At 36.5% G+C, this 25611-nt stretch overlaps 1 protein-coding gene across 2 annotated transcripts in view; it reads right to left on the bottom strand.

Moving 5' to 3' along the window:
- The window catches only part of LOC129774743 (mucin-2), a 198414-nt gene that overhangs the window by 17526 nt on the left and 155277 nt on the right, over nt 1-25611 (bottom strand). For both annotated transcript variants that reach the window (XM_055778672.1, XM_055778673.1), the window contains exons 2-3: nt 11474-12083; nt 5082-5577 (exon numbers count right to left, since the gene is read on the bottom strand). In XM_055778672.1, coding sequence (XP_055634647.1) covers nt 5082-5577; nt 11474-11756 — 779 coding nt within the window. In that variant the 5' untranslated portion in view covers nt 11757-12083. The remainder of the gene's footprint in view (nt 1-5081; nt 5578-11473; nt 12084-25611) is intronic.

Here is a 25611-nt window from a genome sequence, read left to right as displayed (position 1 = left end):
TCATAATACCCCTGCTATAGAAGCTCGCTTCCTTATTGGCAAAAAACTCGGATAGCCAATTTTCACAGGCCTCTTTTGTGGCTAACTTCTGACTACCTAGCTCGTTCGTCATGGACAAAAACAGGTGGTAGTCACTTGGTGCAAGGTCCGGACTATACGGCGGATGCAAAAGAACCTCCCATCCGAGCTCCCGGAGCTTCTGGCGCGTCACCAAAGAAGTGTGTGGCCTGGCGTTGTCCTGATGGAAGACAATGCGGCCTCTGTTTATCAAAGATGGCCTCTTCTTCATGAGTGCTACCTTCAAGCAGTCCAGTTGTTGGCAGTACAGGTCCGAATTGAGCGTTTGGCCATAGGGAAGCAGCTCATAATAGATTATTCCTTGACAATCCCACCAAACACACAGCAGAACCTTCCTGGCCGTTAATGAGGGCTTGGCCACCGTCTGAGCCGCTTCAGCGGGCTTCGACCACGACCGTTTGCGCTTCACGTTGTCGTAAGTGACCCACTTTTCATCGCCAGTCACCATCCGCTTCAGAAACGGGTCGATTTTGTAGCGATTCAGCAGCGATTCACATGCGTCGATACGGTCAAAGATGTTTTTTTGCGTCAACGTGTGTGGCACCCATACATCGAGCTTCTTTGTGAATCCAAGCTTCTTCAAATGGTTAATAACGGTTTGATGACTTATCCCCAGCTCTTGGCCGATGCTACGGCTGCTACTATGCCGGTCTTTCTCGGTTAATTCAGCGATTTTGTCGCAATTTTCGACGACAGGCCTTCCGGAGCGTGGCGCATCTTCGACGACCTCTACACCAGAACGAAAACGTTGAAACCATCGTTGTGCGGTGGAAATGGAAACTGTATCGGGTCCATAAACTGCACAAATTTTATTGGCAGCTTGGGATGGATTTTTGCCTTTGTCATAGTAGTACTGTAAAATATGTCGGATTTTCTCTTTATTTTGGTCCATATTTGCGACACAATAACTCACGAACGACTTAACCAAACAAAACACTGTCAAGGACTATATTATAGCGCGCAAAAATACCTTTCCAACAAGCTATAGTATGACTCGATACAATGAATATAACTAGAACTACGCGCTTACAACGACACCTCGCGGAAATACCGCAGGACTTTTTTGACAGCCTTATATAAGTATTGACTATAGATGCCGTATTGATAGTCACCTTATGTTTAAAGAATTTAATGACTTTTGAGTCATCCTTTACTTCAGTAGAGCTGTCGCATGTCAAAATACAAATAAAAACAGAAATTGCTCTCTCGATAACCATTCGGCCGTAGTTCTGTGCGAATGGTATCTAAGGAATTTCTCGTGAAATTTAGTTCATTCAATCTGATATATTGGACAAATCATCAGTTTGAACGACTGTTCATATATTCTAGGAGAGGTGACAGATATTTTGTTTAATCTCAGCGATTAATCAGCATTGAAATTATTTTGATTTTTGGGGGCAAAGTGGTCATAGGTGAATAACAACTTACAATGTTCTGTTTACTATAGCTGATATACCTCATAACATTCTGCTCTTGAAGAAAATCCATTTGTGGCTTTGACCCTGGATGAATATGCCACTACAACTAAACCGAGCCTCATCATGCAGAACGTTATGTGTTTCTTACTACGTTTTTGTATACATGAGAAAATTACAATTGAGACTCTAGGTGAATAGGTGAAATTTCAATTGAGACTCTAGGTGAATAGGCCAAGCTTATTTCATACATGTACCTACTATATCAAATATGATTTGAACAAATTTGGACAAAAAAACGCATAAATCTATCCTATTTAGCTTGATATGTGCAGGTGACCACTTTACCTCCAAGCAAAAAAAAAAGTTCGATTTTTCACCTTTTTTCTAATGATGAAAAGTGTACTATTTTGAATTTTTATAGTAAAAGCCGTTTGCTATCTTGAAGAACAATGAGTTGAACTATAATATTCTTCGAGTAAGGGAACTGAATCGGTATGTGGGCGCATATTCCTTAGGGTGACCACTATGCCCCCACTTCCCCTAATGGTTCTCACTGAAATCGTCAATGCCTATGCTACTGAATTTTGAAATCATTTGATAAGCGGCAAGAATATTGATGCTTGCTAAACAGGAGAAATGATTCAAACAATTGGCGGTGGAGCCTTAAAATTTTCAAGAATATCTGTCCTAATTTTTTGACGTAGGAGTACGTCTTTCATTTCTATACAGGGTGTAAGTTTCGAAAACGAGAGCGTTACGTCGGAGCAACAAGATTTTGAGCGTTAATACCTCCTAAACAACTGGACGAAATGGTATGATAAACACTTCATTCGAAAGATAAAATAAATATGCGTTATATGCTTGTTACTAATTGATCCAAAAACTTGTTTAAATAGCTTTGAAATTGTTTTCAAAACAGGCTTTTGAAATCACACAAATCTGTATATAAACGAGTGCCTGTTCGGAAATCCACTCAGTTATGATTGCGCAGCGGTTGATGTACGATCGCTGGAATCTGTGTGTTTCTCTAACACAGACATCAAAACCACTTAGCCTGGGGATAATCCACACGGAAATCCACTCAGCACTGATTGCCGTCGGGCGTCTAGCGTCGAGGAGAAGAAACCGAAAAGATGTCATCCTTGCAGACAAATTATCTGCCGCTGCTACCGGACAGAAGAGAACAACTACCGCTGCCGAAAAACTCAAAGTTACTATTGTGGGCAATAAGAAGAAAGCTCCTGCTCCTGTCGGTACGGCTGTAGCAAAGGAAAAACCAACTGAATCATCGAAAACCGTTGAAAGGAATCCAACATCACCGATGCCACAGTAAAGAGCAGAACGGTTCTGAGCACTGCACGACAGATTTTGTGTTCAACAAATCAGATCCAGTTCTTCTTAGAACTTTTAATTACTTTGAAGCGGAAGAGTATATTTTATTTTCTGTGTATAATATATTAATGTGATCAAACACATTTTGTTTCGTATTGTTTTCAATCAAGTGCGATCAATGTGAGATCAGATCTTCTGGCAATTGATTAGGGGTTATGCTCACCGGCAAACGATGTTCACTCAACAATTTCTCAAACTGGAAGTAGGTGTTGTTGAGAAGAATGAGTGAACGCAACATTTATGTAGACTGTGACAGATATTTGGTTTATTGGAAATGGTATACAAATTGCATCATGAAAAGGGCAAACATGAGAAAGCGGAGAATGAATTTTGCACCAGTTTGCGAGTTTGCTTCTTCTGCTGACTATTTGGCTTTACTACATACAAACTGTTCGACGATGTTGTGCTCAATGCGAATGACAATTTTGATTTGCTAGGTGTACCTTGCATCACTCGCATATTAACCTTGACTGAGGTGAAATTTCTAGCAGGTACCCATATTTATAGATTTTTGTGATTCCAATATTTTGTTGTTGTCTTGAATTATAGAGACTTACAACTTTTTCAGTTCATTCGACTTTACCAATAGTTTGCTTTCAAGGCATATAACTCGTAAACATTTTATCTTTCGAATGAAGTGATAATGTCACTTCGTTCAGTCGACAAAGAGATATTGAGACTCAAAACTTTGTACCTCTAAAGTAACGCTCTCGTTTTCGAATTCCCCCAAATATTCGTTCATTCATTCATTGAGAATTGATTCAGATGCATCTTCAAACAAAGGATCACTGAACCAACGATAGTCCTACGTGAACCTTGCGGTTATACCACAGCTATATCCCACTTCCTGTTTCTTATGGAGCTGATCAAGCAGATAAGTAAATAAAAATCAAGCAGATAAGTAAAAAATTCGATTCTAATGAATGATCATCTAGATGACAGCAAAGTTAAATTCCAGATACTTTTCCAATTTAACGTTCGAAGTGTTTCTATGTTTCTAAAATGGAGTTTCACAAGAACTTCGTTACCTCAAAAAGAATTAGCTTCGGAAGCAAATCACTGTCACACACCACGAATATGGACAAAATCGGTGAACAAAAATCGGATGCCCAAAAAGAATTGGCGGTTCGTTTATATTTCCAGCGCATCGTTTTCAATATTCACAAAACATGAGCTTGGATCATTGATACGATCCATTGATAGATTGATCCATTTTCTCCACGAGTATTACAAATTATTTTCTCTCCACACAGTGTGTGTAATCGTTGTGCAATCTCACTGGTTCTGATCATCATCAGACAAAAACTACAAACTGTGCAGAGACTACCCAAGTTAAAGCAGCTCTTTCAAAACGCTAATTTTTGAGAGCAGTCATAACAGCCGTAACGGAACATCAAATTTACAGCCCAGCTAGATTAATCACGAAAATTATGTGTTTACCTGCCCTTAAATAAATGCATCGATCACGCTTTCATGCGTCGAACAAGTTTCGTGGGAAGCTTCCTCTCTCTCTTTCCTAACAGTTCTCGTTAAGCAGCCATTAAATATGGCACACAAACAATCATAACCGATTATCGGCTTTTACCATGCACGGGAGTTTATCTTGCCTCCGCCCATTCTATCGCTCCCATTCGTGCCCAACTCAACACATCCTATTCAAATTGTTATCTTCGCCAAAGCGCACTGATCTTCAGACCGCAAACTATCCGTAGACTGTTGGGAGAGTCGAGGGAAAAAGCAAAAATTAGTACAGAATCCCGTAATGGACCCATATTTTTCACTCGCGTTGTTTGTAATCAGCCAGATAAACACATGTGGCTCATACAATTAGCTGTAAACTTTTATTTGCGTTACACATTGGATTGGATGAAGATACATGTTCGCACGGAACACACAGCTTCGTAAATATGTGATCATCAGGTGGGTCCTGGGATGATGTTTCGTGTTGATCAAATTATTACCTTTTATCCAGAAGACATTAATTGCAAGTTTGTTACATTCGCTTCCAAACCATCACGATCATTATTGGATTTTTGATTGGTGAGTGCGATTTAATGATGGAGTGCGCATAATCAAGACTCCATTTTTATCACAACGGTTGATTGTTTGATGTTGGGATCCTCATCAGAGAGGATTGCTGATAGGTAGCAATGAGCACAATCTGGATTTGATGTTAAAATGAAGAATACTTACCTATTCAAATCGAACCTGGTGATGTTCTCAGCACCATCCGTCGAAACTGTCGTTGCAACTTCTCCTGATCCACTTTCCTCCGAAGCCAAGCTGACCGGGATGGTTTGCGATTCCCTAGCGCTGGTTGTGCTTTCGCTTTCACTTTCTGTTACCGGAAGTTCTCCTGCGGCTCCTCGCTCGATGCTAGGAGGAGTATCGGTCTTCTCGTCACGCAACAGGGCAGCAATAACGGGTGAACTGGTTGTGGTCGTGATGTAAACCAATGGGGCTGCTACAGTTGTTGTGATCTGTTCGGAAACGAGTCGTTTGAGTTTCTCTTCCACGTTCCTGGAGACAGACACAGGAGAACTTTGTTCTGTTACATTTGGCTGAGTGGTTGTTGTTGTTGTCATTACAACAGACGCTAGGGTATTGGCAGCCGGAGCTTCGGTAGTGGAAGCGACCCTCGATGGCTCAAACTGACGCAATTCAGCCACCATGGCTGGCTCCGACGAGTCTGTAAATGGAAAGGGATAAATTGAACATTTTTGGCAGTATTATTCATGATGAAAGATTGCACGTTGAAGGATAAATAAATATAAAGATAAGATCATTAAGGCCTATAATGGCCTAGTAACGTTTTGACAAGAATCAACTAGCTGTCACTTCCAAAAAACGCGCTACGATGAAACAAGAGTATCGGGGCCTTATTAAAACAAGAGAAGAGCTGACAAGAACTGTGTTTCTATTTTTCGCCCTTAAAATATAAACTACCTATATTTCAATTTATGTAAATTTTCCGATTCATTAAATCCTGAACAAAATAGACAAATTCTGTCTCAAATATGGCTTATTTCTAAATGATATAAGTTTTATTCGGTTGAGGAAAACGAAATCCATGATTTTTACGTATCCTGCAAGGATTTATTTAGTTTGGTTGAAATGAACCCATTTAAATCAAATATGCTTGTTACCGTTTGCAGGTAATTCAATTATGCATCTCTTATAGAAACTCTCGTCCCTTTCGGAAAAGAACTGAGAATGAATTCCACAAGCTTCTCTTGAGGTGAAAACATAAGCAAAAGTACCGGAATGGAATCGAAGAAACCAAAATTGTTCAAGATTGGCTGTTACAGTATCGGGACCGCAGACTCTACTTATTTGCGTTATTGGTTTAATCGATATAAAATTGTAAAATATGCCTTATTTTGTCTCCCTTATAGTTTGGATCTGTGACTAAGTGATTATCATCTGGTGACTCTGAACAACCCCCCCCCTGATGATTTGCGTGCATTTGTAGAAACAGCTAAAGTTGAGCTAGCTGGTCATGTGTGGTACCAACATCATACGCGGCGGTATTTTAAGCACGCACTGCGATTCTATATTTGCCACCACCATCATTATCTGTCTTTCACAACGCATCAAAAGGACAATGTGTACGTGCGATTTAATCATAAAAAACGCTCTCCACCTGACGGTATGAAACTCTAGGTGGAGCATTTTTCCATGGTATATACTAGGATTAGCGAACAATAAAAAGATTACAATTGCACTACTTTCCTCTCAGACTTCCAGTTATGTAAAATCTCCGTGTGTAGCAGTTGACTGCACGTTGGCTAAAGCGAGAATTGAATAAAATCACAAGTGAAAGTTACTTTGATACTCCACCCGGTACAAAGGCGGAGCTTACGTTGCATTATTTTACTTCTCCCCTTCTCCTGCACTGCATTTGCGTCTTAAGCGAGCGGTTTACGCACAGTAGGCATCTAGAGATGAGTGAACTTGTAAAAATCTGTGTCACACATAACTACTCCATAAAATAGTGATATGTTTTCTGATTTGGCACCTAAAAGGCGTAAATATGTAGTCCTACGCTAAAAACATCTGCAAAGAAGGAAGGTCATCACATCAATTGAGGCAGAAAAAAAACAGAAGATTGAGAGTTATATAATCCAGAAACACTCTTAGACATTTGTGCAAAACATATCACTAGATTTGAAAAATAAAAATAAATATAATATAAAGAAAACAATAGAAGTACTTATGAGCTTGGTAGTTTAGCTTAACTTGTTCTCCAAGAACCGATTGTTAACATTTTTATGCGGAATAAGGAAATCAGAGGCGTCGTGGTGCCTTTCTTTCATTTTTGTTTTATAGAGACTTTAAACTTGAGAGCTCATTCGCCTTGAAACAACGTTGCGCGCAGCATTCCCAAGAGTCCAATAACCTCCGGCACTGTCTCAGAAATCCTTCCCGAAAAAGGTTGGAAGTGCAACTGGACTTTGATGGTTTCCAAGCGGATATGGAATTGGGCATCCAAACAACTGGGAACAGGGCTCATGTATTTTCCATGTATACCTGCGGAAAATACTATGTAACTATGAAAAATAAAAGGTATGTTTAAACTCCTACAGGATTTTCATGTCGGGTGTGTTTCGTCGTCAAACTTTATTTTGTTCTTCTTAAGAGGAATTTAAACGGAATCGTTTCGAAGGCCTGAACTGAGAAACGTTTCTGTCCTTCAAGACGATAACGATTTAAAACACGCCGCCGAAAAATAAAGTCCTTTCATCGATCTTGACATGTTAAGCCACTCGAATGCTCACCCCAAAGCCAAGATCCCAATACAATTGAGAATACTGTTATCTTGGACTGCAACATGACTTAGGAAGGTGTAAAAGAAGGATAATTATTTTGAGGATCTCAAAAGGGCCCCAACTCTTATTAACTCACAGCATCTTCAAAATCTTGCTGAAAGTATGCATCTATAACAAACTACCGCGGCCAACGGAGGTCATTAATAATTGCTGTAATGTCATGTAATGTAATGACTTTTAAAAAAGATCACAAATGTTCTATTGAGTTAAGGTCAGGAGATTGCGCTGACCACTCCAAAACTCTGATACAGACAAAGAAGCTTCCGAACTTGCTGGAAACATTCGCCTCAATATGTCCAGACCCTCTTTTGTCGTTATTACGTCAAACTCCAAACCATAACTGTACCTGTACCGGAAATGGTAAAAAATAGTTACTTGACAAATTATGATGTTGCAATCATTCACCTCTTCCACGTTTGACACCTTGATAGCGAATGCCTAATAACAATGAGATTTCTATTCTGCGAAGGTGTTGCAGATCACTCATTTCTTCACAAAACGATGTTTCTATGCATAATGTTTCGGAAAAACACAAAAAAAATTGTTTGTTCCCAGTATATCAAAAAACAACATCAAGTTCAATTGTCTCATGTTGATATTCTAGGCATAACAGTCCCACATAGAATTTTTAAATCCGTAATCAAGCTTGATTGATTCAGTGAGGGGATCTCATCACATTTCATTAAATAATAGTATAGTGCCTATAAAAAACCCGGTGTATTGCTAAATTGAAATGCTTACAGCTTGTGGTAGAGAAATATGCGAAAAAACTTTGATTGCGTTTTTCTCAGTTGCTGATTTGGGAACATGGGACAACTATGCGTAGAACGGCAATGTAGTGATAAGAAAAAAAAATATAATGATCACATTTTTACATCGTATTTGACGAACAGCAAATCCAAATGAAATCGACAAATGACAAAACATGAGTATTTTTGATTCGAATGAAAGTGTGTATTCCGTTTGGGTTAGAGGAAATATGAGTTTTCCACAGCAATTGGGATTTTTTTGACTCAAGCGTAACTTTTGAAAAGGGCGTATCGATTTGAGTACGAGAAATCTTTGATAATTTATATCTCAAAAACTATGAGTCGTACCGAAATAGTGTCTTAGAAAGAGTTATAGAGTATTGATGGTTGAATATGAAAAAAATGTACACTGAGAAAAAAATTAGTACTCTTTTTTTTTATTTACAGAATAAAAATTCAATTTGCAATATCCAAAATACATATTTTTCAGTTTTTTTTTTAATTTTTGATACAAAATAGAAGTCATGCAGAAAATTTTAAAAATATACCCAAGATGGTAAAACTATTTTTGACGAACTTTGTGGAACATCGAATTTTTAGGAATTTTCGAAACTTCGAATTTTTGTATGTTAACAATCATTTTTAGCCACAAATTATGAATCCATGTGATTTAAAAAAAAAAGGTTACTATCAATCTCCTTCTAAATGTAGCCATTCTCGAAATATTTAAAAAAATATTTCTAATTTATTGTCTTTTTTATAGTAAATAATCCCTTTTAATATGTTTGACGTGTTATACCGTCATGTTTATGAAATTTTATGAATTTCCTTATAATTTCCAACAACTTTTCCAAATACATCATCATGGTTCATTTTTTGACTCAAGCGTAACTTTTGAAAAGGGCGTATCGATTTGAGTAAGAGAAATCTTTGATAATTTGTATCTCAAAAAATATGAGTCGTACCGAAATAGTGTGTTAGAAAGAGTTATAGAGTATTGTTGGCTTAAATTGAAGAAAATATACACTGAAAAGAAAAATTACTACTCTTTTTTTTATTTACAAAATAAAATTTTAATTTGCAATATCAAAAAATATGTATTTTTTTATATTTTTTTCAATTTTTTCATATAAAATAGAAGTCATGTAGAAAATTTAAAAAATGGGCCCAAGATAGTAAAACTATTTTTGATGAAAATTGTGGAACATCGAATTTTCTGGAATTTTCGAAACTTCGAATTGTTGTATGTTAGCAATCATTTTTAGCCACAAATTATGAATTCTGATGTGATTCAAAACAAAAAAACGTTATTATCAATCTCCTTCTAAATGCAACCATTCTCGAGATATTTAAAAAAATATTTCTAATTTATTGTTTTTTTTTATAGTAAATAATCTCTTTTAATATGTTTGTCGTGTTATACCGTCATGTTCATGAAATTTTATGAATTTTCTCATAATTTCCAACAATTTTTTTGATTGATTGAAGTTTGTATTAAGATAAAAAAGATTTTTTAGTTTCGCTACGTTTTGTATTAACCAACATGTCTTCGAATGTTTCGTAACGTAACTCCTAAACATATGTCTTTACCATAACGATGTATTTGGAAAAGTTGTTGGAAAATATAAGCAAATTCATAAAATTTCATGAACATGACGGTATAAAAGGATTTTTCCTTACACTGTAGCCTTTATATAAATAAATAATAATAAATAAATAATAAATAATGACGGTATAACACGACAAACATATTAAAAGGGATTATTTACTATAAAAAAAACAATAAACTAGAAATATTTTTTTAAATATCTCGAGAGTGGTTGCATTTAGAAGGAGATTGATAATAACCTTTTTTGTTTTAAATCACATCAGAATTCATAATTTGTGGCTAAGAATGATTGCTAACATACAAAAATTCGAAGTTTCGAAAATTCCTAAAAATTCGATGTTCCACAAATTTCGTCAAACATAGTTTAACCATCTTGGACCCAATTTTTAAATTTTCTACGTGACTTCTATTTTATATGAAAAAATTGAAAAAAATATAAAAAAATACATATTTTTTGATATCGCAAATTAAAATTTTATTTTGTAAATAAAAAAAAAGAGTACTATTTTCTCTTCTCAGTGTATATTTTTTTCAAATTAAGCCAACAATACTCTATAAGTCTTTCTAACACACTATTTCGGTACGACTCATATTTTTTGAGATATAAATTATCAAAGATTTCTCTTACTCAAATCGATACGCCCTTTTCAAAAGTTACGATTGAGTCAAAAAATTCCCTATTGCTGTGGAAAACTCATATTTCCTCTAACCCAAACGGAATACACACTTTACACTTTAGGATTCTTTCGCAATGCTCGCAGAATTACCCGCTCATCATCAGAAGACAGAAGGGTCGGTTTGCGTCCTCTACCCGGGATATTTTCATGGTTTCTTCGTATTTCCACTTGTTTATGATTTTCTTTACTGTAGAGTGGGTCCTTCCGACAACAGCTTCTATTTCCCGCAATGTTTTTCCTCCACAATTCTTATTTATTATCATTGTACGTGTAACAATATATATTTCTCTCCTCTTACATGCCATTTTGATAAAAAAAATTCGAACATCAATAAAAAAAACAAAAATCAACACTGCCCAAGCAGTTGTACGGTGTTGACACACACTGACAAAAAAATCGCTAATTCACAACGATCTCACTTAAAATGTTAATTTATTTGTAGAAATTTAAGGTGTGCCCTCAATTTTGCAATGCTTAGAATAAAGATTGTTTTCAACTTTTAGGAATAAATAATTAGCAAAAACTTTTCGCGAAATTTTCTTGCGCGCATAGTTAGTTGAACGCGTGTGTTATTAATATTTATCAAAAGAAGAAATGTATTCAAAATATTTTGCACCAAATAAATGGAGAGTGTCGTCAAGTAGCATGTGAAATACAAATAGTTTCGGAAATACACATTTGGGCATAAAATATCAGTTTACACACAATAACTCCAACCTACCTTCATAATTGAATCCGAACTCTATCGCCCGAGTCAGTGGTTGTTTCGGATCACCCTGGAAATCTATCATCCGGGTACTGGTGGATGTCACGGTCGCCGGTAGCACCGTGGTGGTTTCTTCAATTGAGATCCTGGTCGTGGCATCGCTTTCCAGAGCTTGTCTCTTAACAATCAAACCGCCATTGACCACTGGAGATGATGTGATGGCGATACAAACTGCAATCAATCCTGTCAGGGACATGATGCACCCACTCGATCGCGGAAGAGAGGAAAACGGAGCCATTGTTCTTTTCTGCAGGGCTCAGAATTGATTGGAAGGAAAATGGGATCAATAGCGGTAAAATGCTCGCTTGTGGGCATGAAATCCGTTGTACTTAGACAGTCCTTTGATTACTCGGTGGAATTATTCCACTGTTATAACAATCACTGTTATTTCGTGAGAATATGTGTTACTTGCTGATATTTAACGGTACTTTGTGGCATTTCTTCGTTGGTTTAAATGAAGTAATGTACAGTCACATCTTTGGAGGTACGCCTCTGGTGCAGCAATGCTGTCGCTGATATCCTCACCGGACGATTACAGTGCTCGAATCCATCACCGGTTTTATTCCTGAAAGCATAATAAACAAAAACAAAAAAAAATTAGCATGTTTTGCATTAGCTTTTCAGATGAAATATTTATGTCTGTAACTCTTCGTGGGAAATTATTGCCGATCGCGAAATAACCCGTCTATGGCTTTAAACGGTTCATCAATCCGCATCTACACGACGAGTGAAAGTTTGCTCCAACAGTAGCGTTTAATGACAGCATGGATGATGCTGTTTTTTCTGCAATCTTTCTGCAATCATCATGTCAGCTTAACGGGATATTGCATTGAGCTATTTCGCTCCATCATAGGCAAACGCCGCGTCGGCTGCACGATTCCTAATTTGATTGGGTTCGACGCGTGCTGTTTGTACTCCTACTGCGATAGATGGTGATTGTCTCAGTTTATGGTGAAAAAATACAATAATCATTTCGTCACTGTAAAATCATACCATCCCTGTAAACTGTGCTGAACTTATGTAACCGCTATGATTCATCATCGTGGGTTTTTCAATATGGTATAGGAACGGTTCAGGGCGGGAACTGACGCCCCTGTGCTAAGCTCTAACGTAGCTAGGGTTGTTTAAATATTGATGAATATGTGACATTATGATAGAAGCCTGGGTCTCTCGATTGGACATAATACTGGACGTTACGCGAATGAAATTCTTATTTACCTCCAATTCCTTGAACTATGTCTGTATTTTGCGTATTTTTGCGTACCGAGGTCTTAACCTCGGTCAAAGTCGTTACACGAGTTGTTTCTGAGTTTCGAATCATTTAGCTGCTATACAAGTACGTTTATACTTACATACAGAAAATATTAATTATCAATGAGCTCGAAATAACTGAACAGATACGAACTGCAGAGCAAGCTTAATCACCATGGTAAGGACAAACTGGTCATAAAAACCATTCATATACACCTCATCAATTTCAGTTCAATTCACGTCCAACGTTAATTACGGTAGGTACTCTATAACAATAATCACACACAAGATGAAAAACAGAAACAAAATAGAATCCGTAACAATACTAAACACTGCAACGTCGTAGCCTTGGAACAGCGCTTATTTCGGCGATCATTAACGGCGATTAAGCAACGTATGCACTCTATAAGGTACAGAGTGCAACAATGAGAAAAAAAGGTATTGCTTAAATGAGTGTAGTCTGCGGGGGAAAATTAATCTGTTTTGGTTTTCTCCGACAAAATAATTGCGTCGAATGAAAGAAAAATGCGTTCGCTGACCACATCTTGCTGCTAAATGATGATTCCAAGAAGCCCTCGCCGCATAGAACTAAAATGTATAATGATGGAACATGAATCCCGTGTCGTTTTGAATGGTGATTGTAGTGCAGCGGTGATGAATGGCCGGCCCAGACATGGAACAGCGAAGTTCCGAGTTCCGCGGGTGAAATTTAAGTACCCCAAGGTTGTTTCTTGGATGTTGGTCGTTAATTTGTAGCTCTCTCATTGCACGGGTTTTCCTCTCGCTCTTTATAAATATTTTTGCACGACTTGGACGTGTTAAATAGGTTTCGATTGCCCAATTAAAGCACACGGCAGATTTGATTGGTTTCGGAGTGTTTGTGCGGTGAACTATTGAACCTCATTAGAGTTAACACCAGTGGCCAAGGAAATTGTGTATTGGAGAAAGAGAACGAAGGTCGAAACCAAAACGAGATTTCACTTTGGAATTGATTTTCAGTCACTCAAACTGACATTGAAGGCGACACCGACATGAACTGAACATGACCAACAACGGAGATGACCTTGACGCTGTCTTCGGTTCTGTTGTATATCGCTAACAAGTTATTGGAAATGTGAAAACCCCGATTAGGGTTGGTTGTCACTGAGAAAATAAATAGAATATATATAATACAATAAATAAGAACACTGAAACTGTTTATCTACCAGCCGGTTTTTTAATTGAAAATACATTGAAAATGATTAAAAATATCATAGTCAAAGTAAAGACCATAAGAAGATGCACCTTTTTCTCATCTTTCAACCAATTTATGAATACTTCGCGTTTTTAGTGCGTTTCCCATCCATGAAAACAAATGGTATTCGGAAAGAACCAAGTCTGATGAATAAGCCACATGTGGTAGCTGATCCCCATCGAGTAGCTCATCCATTTTCCTGGCCGGTCTAGTAAGGTGTGGGCATTGTCATCAGGAGAAATCACTGATATCGTTCTTGGGGGTCGTTCTTGAAGCGGAGCACGGATTGATTCGATTCATTGTTTTTAATAACGTTCACATCGTGAGTTCAAAACTCAGGGCCCCCATTGACCATCTTTTTGTTGTTACAGAAAAACTACGTCCACGCAACAATCATCAGCGATGGAGATCGATCCACGGTCGAAATAAGATCGATTCATCCATACAACTGCTCTGCTCTGCAAGAAACATCGGGCTGCTGTTCTATAAATAACTCAACAATGGATCAACGACTGTCTCCGCTGTCCAGTCTTAACTGAATAATGGAAGAACAGATAGAAAACTCTTACGCTTAAATGGCTATTGTGTAAATGTGTACCATTTGCAATGGTATAGAAGGGAATACTCTAACGCCGAAAAATGACAACTGTGTAATGTGCTAATTATAGATATGATAAATATGTGACATGTACACGATTAAAATTCGGCTCTGTTACAGCTAAAATGCTAATGAGCCTAAAATAAACAAAAGGGATAAAAAAAAAAATAACGTTCACCAGTCTTCAGAATGCAACGCGATGTTGATGTGTAACAAGCTTTTATACTCAGCTGAACTCTCACTCCTTGTATACACATGCGCTCATGCTGATGAGCACGTTCCGAAACACAGATGAAATGTTTTGTTGTCAGCATTGTTTTTGCACCGAGTTTCGCGTCGTGCTTTGCACCGTATTTCTATACCTGTTTTACAACGCGCTTGAATCTGGATTGCTTTCTCTGTTGAATTATTTTTCTTCACACAAGTGCATACGGTTGGCATAGATGCAGCGCTGTGCTCACACAATGACAAGCGATGTTTAGTATCTGAATTCTGCACTGTGTTCATTCGGCGCTCTCGTGTTTATTCATTTGGTACACTTCGTACCAAGAGAGAATACGTGTTTGTTAGAAACGCGCGCTGATGAAGATTAAATTCAAGTGCAGCGCAGCGTATGTTTTCTAAAGACTAACGTTCACTATTAACAATTTCATTGGTTTCAAAAGGACATACCATATTACACCTCGATGATCCCACAAAACACACAACGTTGTCTGTTTGCCGAAGCGATCTGACCTTGCGGTCGAAGTGGTCGGCTGGTCGGGGTCAACACATGATCTTTCGCGTTCGGGATACATTGAATATGTTCAATTCCATCTTTAGTCACAATCAGATGCAGAAATAGCTTGCCAGCGAAATTTCACTGATATTATACAGGGTCTTTCAGATTAAACGCTCAGGCAAAAAAAATCGAATAGCTCCTTATAAAAAAATTTTCGCTTCGTCGATGGTAATACAGGTCGGACTCGATTATATATAATCGCAATTTCACTTTCAACGTTAATTTTCTAATCCAATACATAATCGAATTACAAAAAAGCTATTTTTCTATTAATGTTTGACATTCATACATTAATGAAAAAATTGTTTTCTTGAGATTCGATTATGTATAGGATTTGAAAATAATTGTTGAAAAAAAATGGTCGACTATATGAGGAACTTAGAATGAAAGGGGTGTAAGTGATTTCATCGATTTCTCTACATCGACTCTCTCTTTTGGTCATAACTTAGCTGCAAATACATTCCCAGCTGTATTTGACAGTGCGGAAGACAGGAGCCTCATCTATCGGATTCTACAGCAAACTCAAATTGGAACGTTTTTGCAGTTGAGTTATTAACTGAAGAAAAAGTTGATGAAGAGAAATCGATCAAGTCACTTACACCCCTTGCATTCTAAGCCCCTCGTATATAATCGAGTCCGACCTGTACTGCATTCCCCACTTCGGGAAGATAGTATTCGTTCAAAATGTACAATTTACAAGAATGTGTATTTTTAGTGAAATCAGTACTCGAGCAACTGAAGCCTTAATGAAACTTTGTCCTCTTATGGTAAGAATTTTCGTCATTTCTCGTCGTCGATTACTTCTTCTGGGGGTACGAGAAGGACCGTTGCTATGTTAATAAGCCACCAAATTTGGAGGAACTTAAAGAAGAAATAACTCGGATTTTCAACAGCATCGAAGTCGTAATGTTAGAGTTGTGCATGAAGAATTTTGTTCACCGTTTAAATCGCGTTATCGAAAAAAGGGGGGGTCACATCGAAAATATCCTAAAATAAGCTTTATTTTCGTTTTTTAAAAATAAAAATCGGTTCACTTTTGTAGAAGTTATTAAAAATTTCTACCCGAGCGTTTTATCTGAAAGACCCTGTATATAATTATTCCTGGACTAACGACCTGGAAGGTTCTACTGTGTATTCGACGAGACTTGAAAGGAATCATTTATCATGAGTTGCTTGAGTCTTCAAAAACTAAATTAAGATATCTACTGTCAATAACTGGATAGTTTGAAGCTAGCGAGTGACCAGGAACGAACAGAATTTGCCAACAGAAAAGGTGTTGTGTATCATCAGAACAATGCAACACAATTACTAGAGTTTTTTTTTTGCAAAATAACCAAGACTTCAAGACTTCCATGATAGAGATATTAGAATGGAAAATGACAATGAATTTTACAACTAAACGGTGCATATTTGAACCAAATCGGACAATCCGAAGCATATTAAATAAAGTATTGAATTTCACGCAAAAATAATGGATTTCTTTTTTTCCAACCTTTTATTTTCTTCTTGTCTGTCAGTCAAATCATGTGAAACCCATCTTCCAACTTTCAGGATGATTCCCATTGCTTATTATTATTGCTTAAACATCAGAGAAAAGTTGATTAGTCAACACTTAATTGTTCTGCGAGTTGATGTTGAGTTTGGTCATCGTTTTCATCCGATAAAGTTTGCAATTCGGCGTCTTCAAACACTTTCGGTGGATTTCCACGTTTCTCGATCCATTAGTATGACCACTTTAAAACTTTTTGAACATTGCGATTTCAATTTCATTGCAATTTTTATCAAATCAGTCCATTTACGGACCAGGGAATCATAATGTTTGGTATATCGAACAAATCTCAGAGAATTTTTCATTCGATTGTTGATATAGACACAAAATCCATTCACAGCAAAAACGTTGAACCTATTTCATGTAACACTTTTCTGATTTGGCACCCTGAAAAGACGTAGTCCCACGTCAAACATCAATTATATCCGCAGATCGTAGTTCGTAGGCACAAAATTCACAATTTTCAACACCAAAAAAATGTAGCGATTTGTAGTTATCCTCCATTTATCCTCCGTGCTTTTGTAAGGTTTTGGAGGATAACTACAGATTCATGAAGGATGAGAGTTTCGTATGTCGTAGATGAGTGTTTGGCATCTCAAATTATAGATTTTTTGCTCCTCTTTCAAACAATGTATAGAAAGTATCGTATTTTTCCATACTTTCCCGGAAAAATTACAAAAACGCATCGGGCAAACGGAGGATAACTACAGATTCATGAAGGATGAGAGTTTTGTATGTCGTAGATGAGTGTTTGGCATCTCAAATTATAGATTTTTTGCTCCTCTTTTCAACAATGTATAGAAAGTATCGTATTTTTCCAAACTTTCCCGGAAAAATTACAAAAACGCATCGGGCAAACGGAGGATAACTACAGATTCATGAAGGATGAGAGTTTTGTATGTCGTAGATGAGTGTTTGGCATCTCAAATTATAGATTTTTTGCTCCTCTTTCCAACAATGTATAGAAAGTATCGTATTTTTCCAAACTTTCCCGGAAAAATTACAAAAACGCATCGGGAAAACGGAGGATAACTACAGATTCATGAAGGATGAGAGTTTTGTATGTCGTAGATGAGTGTTTGGCATCTCAAATTATAGATTTTTTGCTCCTCTTTCCAACAATGTATAGAAAGTATCGTATTTTTCCATACTTTCCCGGAAAAATTACAAAAACGCATCGGGCAAACGGAGGATAACTACAGATTCATGAAGGATGAGAGTTTTGTATGTCGTAGATGAGTGTTTGGCATCTCAAATTATAGATTTTTTGCTCCTCTTTCCAACAATGTATAGAAAGTATCGTATTTTTCCAAACTTTCCCGGAAAAATTACAAAAACGCATCGGGCAAACGGAGGATAACTACAGATTCATGAAGGATGAGAGTTTTGTATGTCGTAGATGAGTGTTTGGCATCTCAAATTATAGATTTTTTGCTCCTCTTTCCAACAATGTATAGAAAGTATCGTATTTTTCCATACTTTCCCGGAAAAATTACAAAAACGCATCGGGCAAACGGAGGATAACTACAGATTCATGAAGGATGAGAGTTTTGTATGTCGTAGATGAGTGTTTGGCATCTCAAATTATAGATTTTTTGCTCCTCTTTCCAACAATGTATAGAAAGTATCGTATTTTTCCATACTTTCCCGGAAAAATTACAAAAACGCATCGGGCAAACGGAGGATAACTACAGATTCATGAAGGATGAGAGTTTTGTATGTCGTAGATGAGTGTTTGGCATCTCAAATTATAGATTTTTTGCTCCTCTTTCCAACAATGTATAGAAAGTATCGTATTTTTCCAAACTTTCCCGGAAAAATTACAAAAACGCATCGGGCAAACGGAGGATAACTACAGATTCATGAAGGATGAGAGTTTTGTATGTCGTAGATGAGTGTTTGGCATCTCAAATTATAGATTTTTTGCTCCTCTTTCCAACAATGTATAGAAAGTATCGTATTTTTCCAAACTTTCCCGGAAAAATTACAAAAACGCATCGGGAAAACGGAGGATAACTACAGATTCATGAAGGATGAGAGTTTTGTATGTCGTAGATGAGTGTTTGGCATCTCAAATTATAGATTTTTTGCTCCTCTTTCCAACAATGTATAGAAAGTATCGTATTTTTCCATACTTTCCCGGAAAAATTACAAAAACGCATCGGGCAAACGGAGGATAACTACAGATTCATGAAGGATGAGAGTTTTGTATGTCGTAGATGAGTGTTTGGCATCTCAAATTATAGATTTTTTGCTCCTCTTTCCAACAATGTATAGAAAGTATCGTATTTTTCCAAACTTTCCCGGAAAAATTACAAAAACGCATCGGGCAAACGGAGGATAACTACAGATTCATGAAGGATGAGAGTTTTGTATGTCGTAGATGAGTGTTTGGCATCTCAAATTATAGATTTTTTGCTCCTCTTTCCAACAATGTATAGAAAGTATCGTATTTTTCCAAACTTTCCCGGAAAAATTACAAAAACGCATCGGGAAAACGGAGGATAACTACAGATTCATGAAGGATGAGAGTTTTGTATGTCGTAGATGAGTGTTTGGCATCTCAAATTATAGATTTTTTGCTCCTCTTTCCAACAATGTATAGAAAGTATCGTATTTTTCCATACTTTCCCGGAAAAATTACAAAAACGCATCGGGCAAACGGAGGATAACTACAGATTCATGAAGGATGAGAGTTTTGTATGTCCTAGATAAGTGTTTGGCATGTCAAATTGTAGATTTTTTACTCCTCTTTCCAACAATGTATAGAAAGTATCGTATTTTTCCATACTTTCCCGGAAAAATTACAAAAACGCATCGGGCAAACGGAGGATAACTACAGATTCATGAAGGATGAGAGTTTCGTATGTCGCAGATAAGTGTTTGGCATGTCAAATTATAGATTTTATACTCCTCTTTCCAACAATGTATAGAAAGTATAGTATTTTTCCATACTTTCCCGGAAAAATTACAAAAACGCATCGGGCAAACGGAAGATAACTACAGATTCATGAAGGATGAGAGTTTTGTATGTCGTAGATGAGTGTTTGGCATCTCAAATTATAGATTTTTTGCTCCTCTTTCCAACAATGTATAGAAAGTATCGTATTTTTCCAAACTTTCCCGGAAAAATTACAAAAACGCATCGGGCAAACGGAGGATAACTACAGATTCATGAAGGATGAGAGTTTCGTATGTCGCAGATAAGTGTTTGGCATGTCAAATTATAGATTTTATACTCCTCTTTCCAACAATGTATAGAAAGTATAGTATTTTTCCATACTTTCCCGGAAAAATTACAAAAACGCATCGGGCAAACGGAAGATAACTACAGATTCATGAAGGATGAGAGTTTTGTATGTCGTAGATGAGTGTTTGGCATCTCAAATTATAGATTTTTTGCTCCTCTTTCCAACAATGTATAGAAAGTATCGTATTTTTCCAAACTTTCCCGGAAAAATTACAAAAACGCATCGGGCAAACGGAGGATAACTACAGATTCATGAAGGATGAGAGTTTTGTATGTCGTAGATGAGTGTTTGGCATCTCAAATTATAGATTTTTTGCTTCTCTTTCCAACAATGTATAGAAAGTATCGTATTTTTCCATACTTTCCCGGAAAAATTACAAAAACGCATCGGGCAAACGGAGGATAACTACAGATTCATGAAGGATGAGAGTTTTGTATGTCGTAGATGAGTGTTTGGCATCTCAAATTATAGATTTTTTGCTCCTCTTTCCAACAATGTATAGAAAGTATCGTATTTTTCCATACTTTCCCGGAAAAATTACAAAAACGCATCGGGCAAACGGAGGATAACTACAGATTCATGAAGGATGAGAGTTTTGTATGTCCTAGATAAGTGTTTGGCATGTCAAATTGTAGATTTTTTACTCCTCTTTCCAACAATGTATAGAAAGTATCGTATTTTTCCATACTTTCCCGGAAAAATTACAAAAACGCATCGGGCAAACGGAGGATAACTACAGATTCATGAAGGATGAGAGTTTTGTATGTCCTAGATAAGTGTTTGGCATGTCAAATTGTAGATTTTATACTCCTCTTTCCAACAATGTATAGAAAGTATAGTATTTTTCCATACTTTCCCGGAAAAATTACAAAAACGCATCGGGCAAACGGAAGATAACTACAGATTCATGAAGGATGAGAGTTTTGTATGTCGTAGATGAGTGTTTGGCATCTCAAATTATAGATTTTTTGCTCCTCTTTCCAACAATGTATAGAAAGTATCGTATTTTTCCAAACTTTCCCGGAAAAATTACAAAAACGCATCGGGCAAACGGAGGATAACTACAGATTCATGAAGGATGAGAGTTTTGTATGTCCTAGATAAGTGTTTGGCATGTCAAATTGTAGATTTTTTACTCCTTTTTCCAACAATGTATAGAAAGTATCGTATTTTCCCATACTTTCCCGGAAAAATTACAAAAACCCATTGGGTAAACGGAGGATAACTACAGATTCATGAAGGATGAGAGTTTCGTATGTCGCAGATAAGTGTTTGGCATGTCAAATTATAGATTTTATACTCCTCTTTCCAACAATGTATAGAAAGTATAGTATTTTTCCATACTTTCCCGGAAAAATTACAAAAACGCATCGGGCAAACGGAAGATAACTACAAATTCATGAAGGATGAGAGTTTCATATGTCGTAGATGAGTGTTTGGCATCTCAAATTATAGATTTTTTGCTCCTCTTTCCAACAATGTATAGAAAGTATCGTATTTTTCCATACTTTCCCGGAAAAATTACAAAAACGCATCGGGCAAACGGAGGATAACTACAGATTCATGAAGGATGAGAGTTTTGTATGTCCTAGATAAGTGTTTGGCATGTCAAATTGTAGATTTTTTACTCCGCTTTCCAACAATGTATAGAAAGTATCGTATTTTTCCATACTTTCCCGGAAAAATTACAAAAACGCATCGGGCAAACGGAGGATAACTACAGATTCATGAAGGATGAGAGTTTGGTATGTCGTAGATGAGTGTTTGGCATGTCAAATTATAGGTTTTTTGCTCCTCTTTCCAACAATGTATATAACGTACCGTATTTTTCTATACTTTCCCGGAAAAATTACGAAAACGCATCGGGCAAACGGAGGATAACTACAGATTTATCAAAAACAAGAGTTTAGCTCATCGCATTTTTATAAAATGGACATCAATCGATAGATTTAGTCACAAGGGTTCCAAAAATATATATATTGTCAAGCAAATCACTAAGCATTGTGATAAAAGTTTACAAAATGTGTTCATACTCTAGTAAATCAGAAGCAGGGCCGCACTAAGGGGAAAAGTAAAAGTAGAATCATTTTATGGAAAAACATGAACCAATATTCGCTGCATACGAGTCAAAGCCAAATTTCATGTAAATTCAGACTACTAAACAGAAATATAAAACTATGTAATACATAGAAATAGGGGAAATATGATTTTTATGAAGAAGTTACACAAAATTTTAGAGGAAGAGAGTTACGTAAGAGGTATGGTCCAGTCCTTAGATTCAAATGATAGAAGAGATCAAGCACTACAAATCTGAATCATCAAACTCAACATTTTCGTGGAACATCAGAAAAAATTCCAGAATATGTTTTTCATTCTTTTGATTTTTCATGAAATCGATCCACTAAATTTCGGGGGATGAGAGTTACGTAAGAGGTATGGTTCAGTTCTTAGATTCAAATAATAGAGGAGATTATACACTACAAATCTGCATCATCAAACTCAAGATTTACGTGTGAAATCAAAACAAAATCGAAAATATGTTTTTCATTCTTTCGATTTTCATGAAATCGATCAACTGAAATTTTGGGGATGGGAGTTACGTAAGAGGAATGGTCCGGTTCTTAGATTCAAATGATAGAGGAGATCACGCACTAGAAATCTGCATCATCAATGTCAAGATTTTCGTGTGATATCAGTAAAAAATTCAATAATATGTTTTTCATTCTTTCGATTTTTCATGAGATCCATCCACCAAATTACGGGGGATGAGAGTTACGTAAGAGGTATGGTCCAATCCTTAGATTAAAATGATAGAGGAGATCAAACACTACAAATCTGCATCATCAAACTCAATATTTTCGTGGAACATCAGAAAAAAATTCCAAAATATGTTTTTCATTTTCTCGGATTTTCATGAAATCGATCAACTAAAATTTGGGGGATGAGAGTAGCGTAAGAGGAATGGTCCAGTTCTTAGATTCAAATGATAGAGGAGATCCCGCACTACAAATCTGCATAATCAAACTCAATATTTTCGTGGAACATCAGAAAAAAATTCGGAAATATGTTTTTCATTCTTTCGATTTTTCATGAGATCGATCCACTAAATTTAGGGGGATGAGAGTTACGTAAGAGGTATGGTCCAGTTCTCAGATTCAAATGGTAGAGGAGATCACGCACTACAAATCTGCATCATCAAACTCAAGATTTACGTGTGATATCAGAAAAAAAATTCGAAAATATGTTTTTCATTCTTTCGATTTTTCATGCTATCGATCCACCAAATTACGGGGGATGAGAGTTACGTAAAAGGTATGGTCCAGTCCTTAGATTCAAATGATAGAGGAGATCAAGCACTACAAATCAGCATCATCAAACTCAATATTTTCGTGGAACATCAGAAAAAAATTCGGAAATATGTTTTTCATTCTTTCGATTTTTCATGAAATCGATCCACTAAATTTCGGGGGATGAGAGTTACGTAAGAGGTATGGTCCAGTTCTTAGATTAAAAAGATAGAGGAGATCACACACTACAAATCTGCATCATCAAACTCAAGATTTTCGTGTGATATAAGAGAAAAATTCTAAAATATATTTTTCATTCTTTCGGTTTTTCATGAAATCGATCCACTAAAATTTGAAGGATGAGAGTTACGTAAGAGGTATGGTTCAGTTCTTATATTCTTATGATAGAGGAGATCAAGCACTACAAACCTGCGTCATCAAACTCAAGATTTACGTGTGATATCAGAAAAAAATCTAAAATATGTTTTTCATCTTTTTGACTTTTCATGAGATCGATCTACCAAATTTCGGGGGATGTGAGTTACGTAAGAGGTATGGTTCAGTTCTCAGATTCAAATGATAGAGGAGATCACGCACTACAAATCTGCATCATCAAACTCAATATTTTCGTGGAACATCAGAAAAAAAATCGAAAATATGTTTTTCATTCTTTCGATTTTTTATGAAATCGATCCACCCACTAAATTTCGGGGGATGAGAGTTACGTAAGAGGTATGGTCCAGTTCTCAGATTCGAATGATAGAGGAGATCACGCACTACAAAGCTACATCATCAAACTCAAGATTTTCGTGTGATATCAGAGAAAAATTCTAATATATATTTTTCATTCTTTCGAATTTTCATAAAATTGATCCACTAAATTACGTGGGATGAGAGTTACGTAAGGGGTATGGTCCAGTTCTTATATTCTTATGATAGAGGAGATCAAGCACTACAAACCTGCAAAATCAAACTCAAGATTTACGTGTGATATCAGAAAAAAATTCTAAAATATATTTTTCATTCTTTCGATTTTTCATAAAATTGATCCACTAAATTACGTGGGATGAGAGTTACGTAAGGGGTATGGTTCAGTTCTTATATTCTTATGATAGAGGAGATCAAGCACTACAAACCTGCATCATCAAACTCAAGATTTACGTGTGATATCAGAAAAAAATTCGGAAATGTAATATTCATTCTTTCGATTTTTCATAAAATTGATCCACTAAATTACGTGGGATGAGAGTTACGTAAGGGGTATGGTTCAGTTCTTATATTCTTATGATAGAGGAGATCAAGCACTACAAACCTGCATCATCAAACTCAAGATTTACGTGTGATATCAGAAAAAAATTCAAACACATGTTTTACATTCTTTTGATTTATCATGAGATCGATCCACCAAATTTCGGGGGATGAGAGTTACGTAAGAGGTATGGTCCAGTTCTCAGATTCAAATGATAGAGGAGATCACGCACTACAAATCTACATCATCAAACTCAAGATTTTCGTGTGATATCAGAGAAAAATTCTAAAATATATTTTTCATTCTTTCGGTTTTTCATGAAATCGATCCACTAAATTACGTGGGATGAGAGTTACGTAAGAGGTATGGTCCAGTTCTTATATTCTTATGATAGAGGAGATCAAGCACTACAAACCTGCATCATCAAACTCAAGATTTACGTGTGATATCAGAAAAAAATTCTAAAATATATTTTTCATTCTTTCGATTTTTCATAAAATTGATCCACTAAATTACGTGGGATGAGAGTTACGTAAGGGGTATGGTTCAGTTCTTATATTCTTATGATAGAGGAGATCAAGCACTACAAACCTGCATCATCAAACTCAAGATTTACGTGTGATATCAGAAAAAAATTCGGAAATGTAATATTCATTCTTTCGATTTTTCATAAAATTGATCCACTAAATTACGTGGGATGAGAGTTACGTAAGGGGTATGGTTCAGTTCTTATATTCTTATGATAGAGGAGATCCAGCACTACAAACCTGCATTATCAAACTCAAGATTTACGTGTGATATCAGAAAAAAATTCTAAAATATGTTTTTCATTCTTTTGACTTTTCATGAGATCGATCCACCAAATTTCGGGGGATGAGAGTTACGTAAGAGGT

Source organism: Toxorhynchites rutilus, chromosome 3 (assembly GCF_029784135.1).
Source record: "Toxorhynchites rutilus septentrionalis strain SRP chromosome 3, ASM2978413v1, whole genome shotgun sequence".
In the NCBI taxonomy this organism is placed as follows: Eukaryota; Metazoa; Arthropoda; class Insecta; order Diptera; family Culicidae; genus Toxorhynchites; species Toxorhynchites rutilus.
The sequence above is the reverse complement of the archived record's forward strand: the minus strand, read 5'-3'. Positions and strand labels throughout refer to the sequence as shown.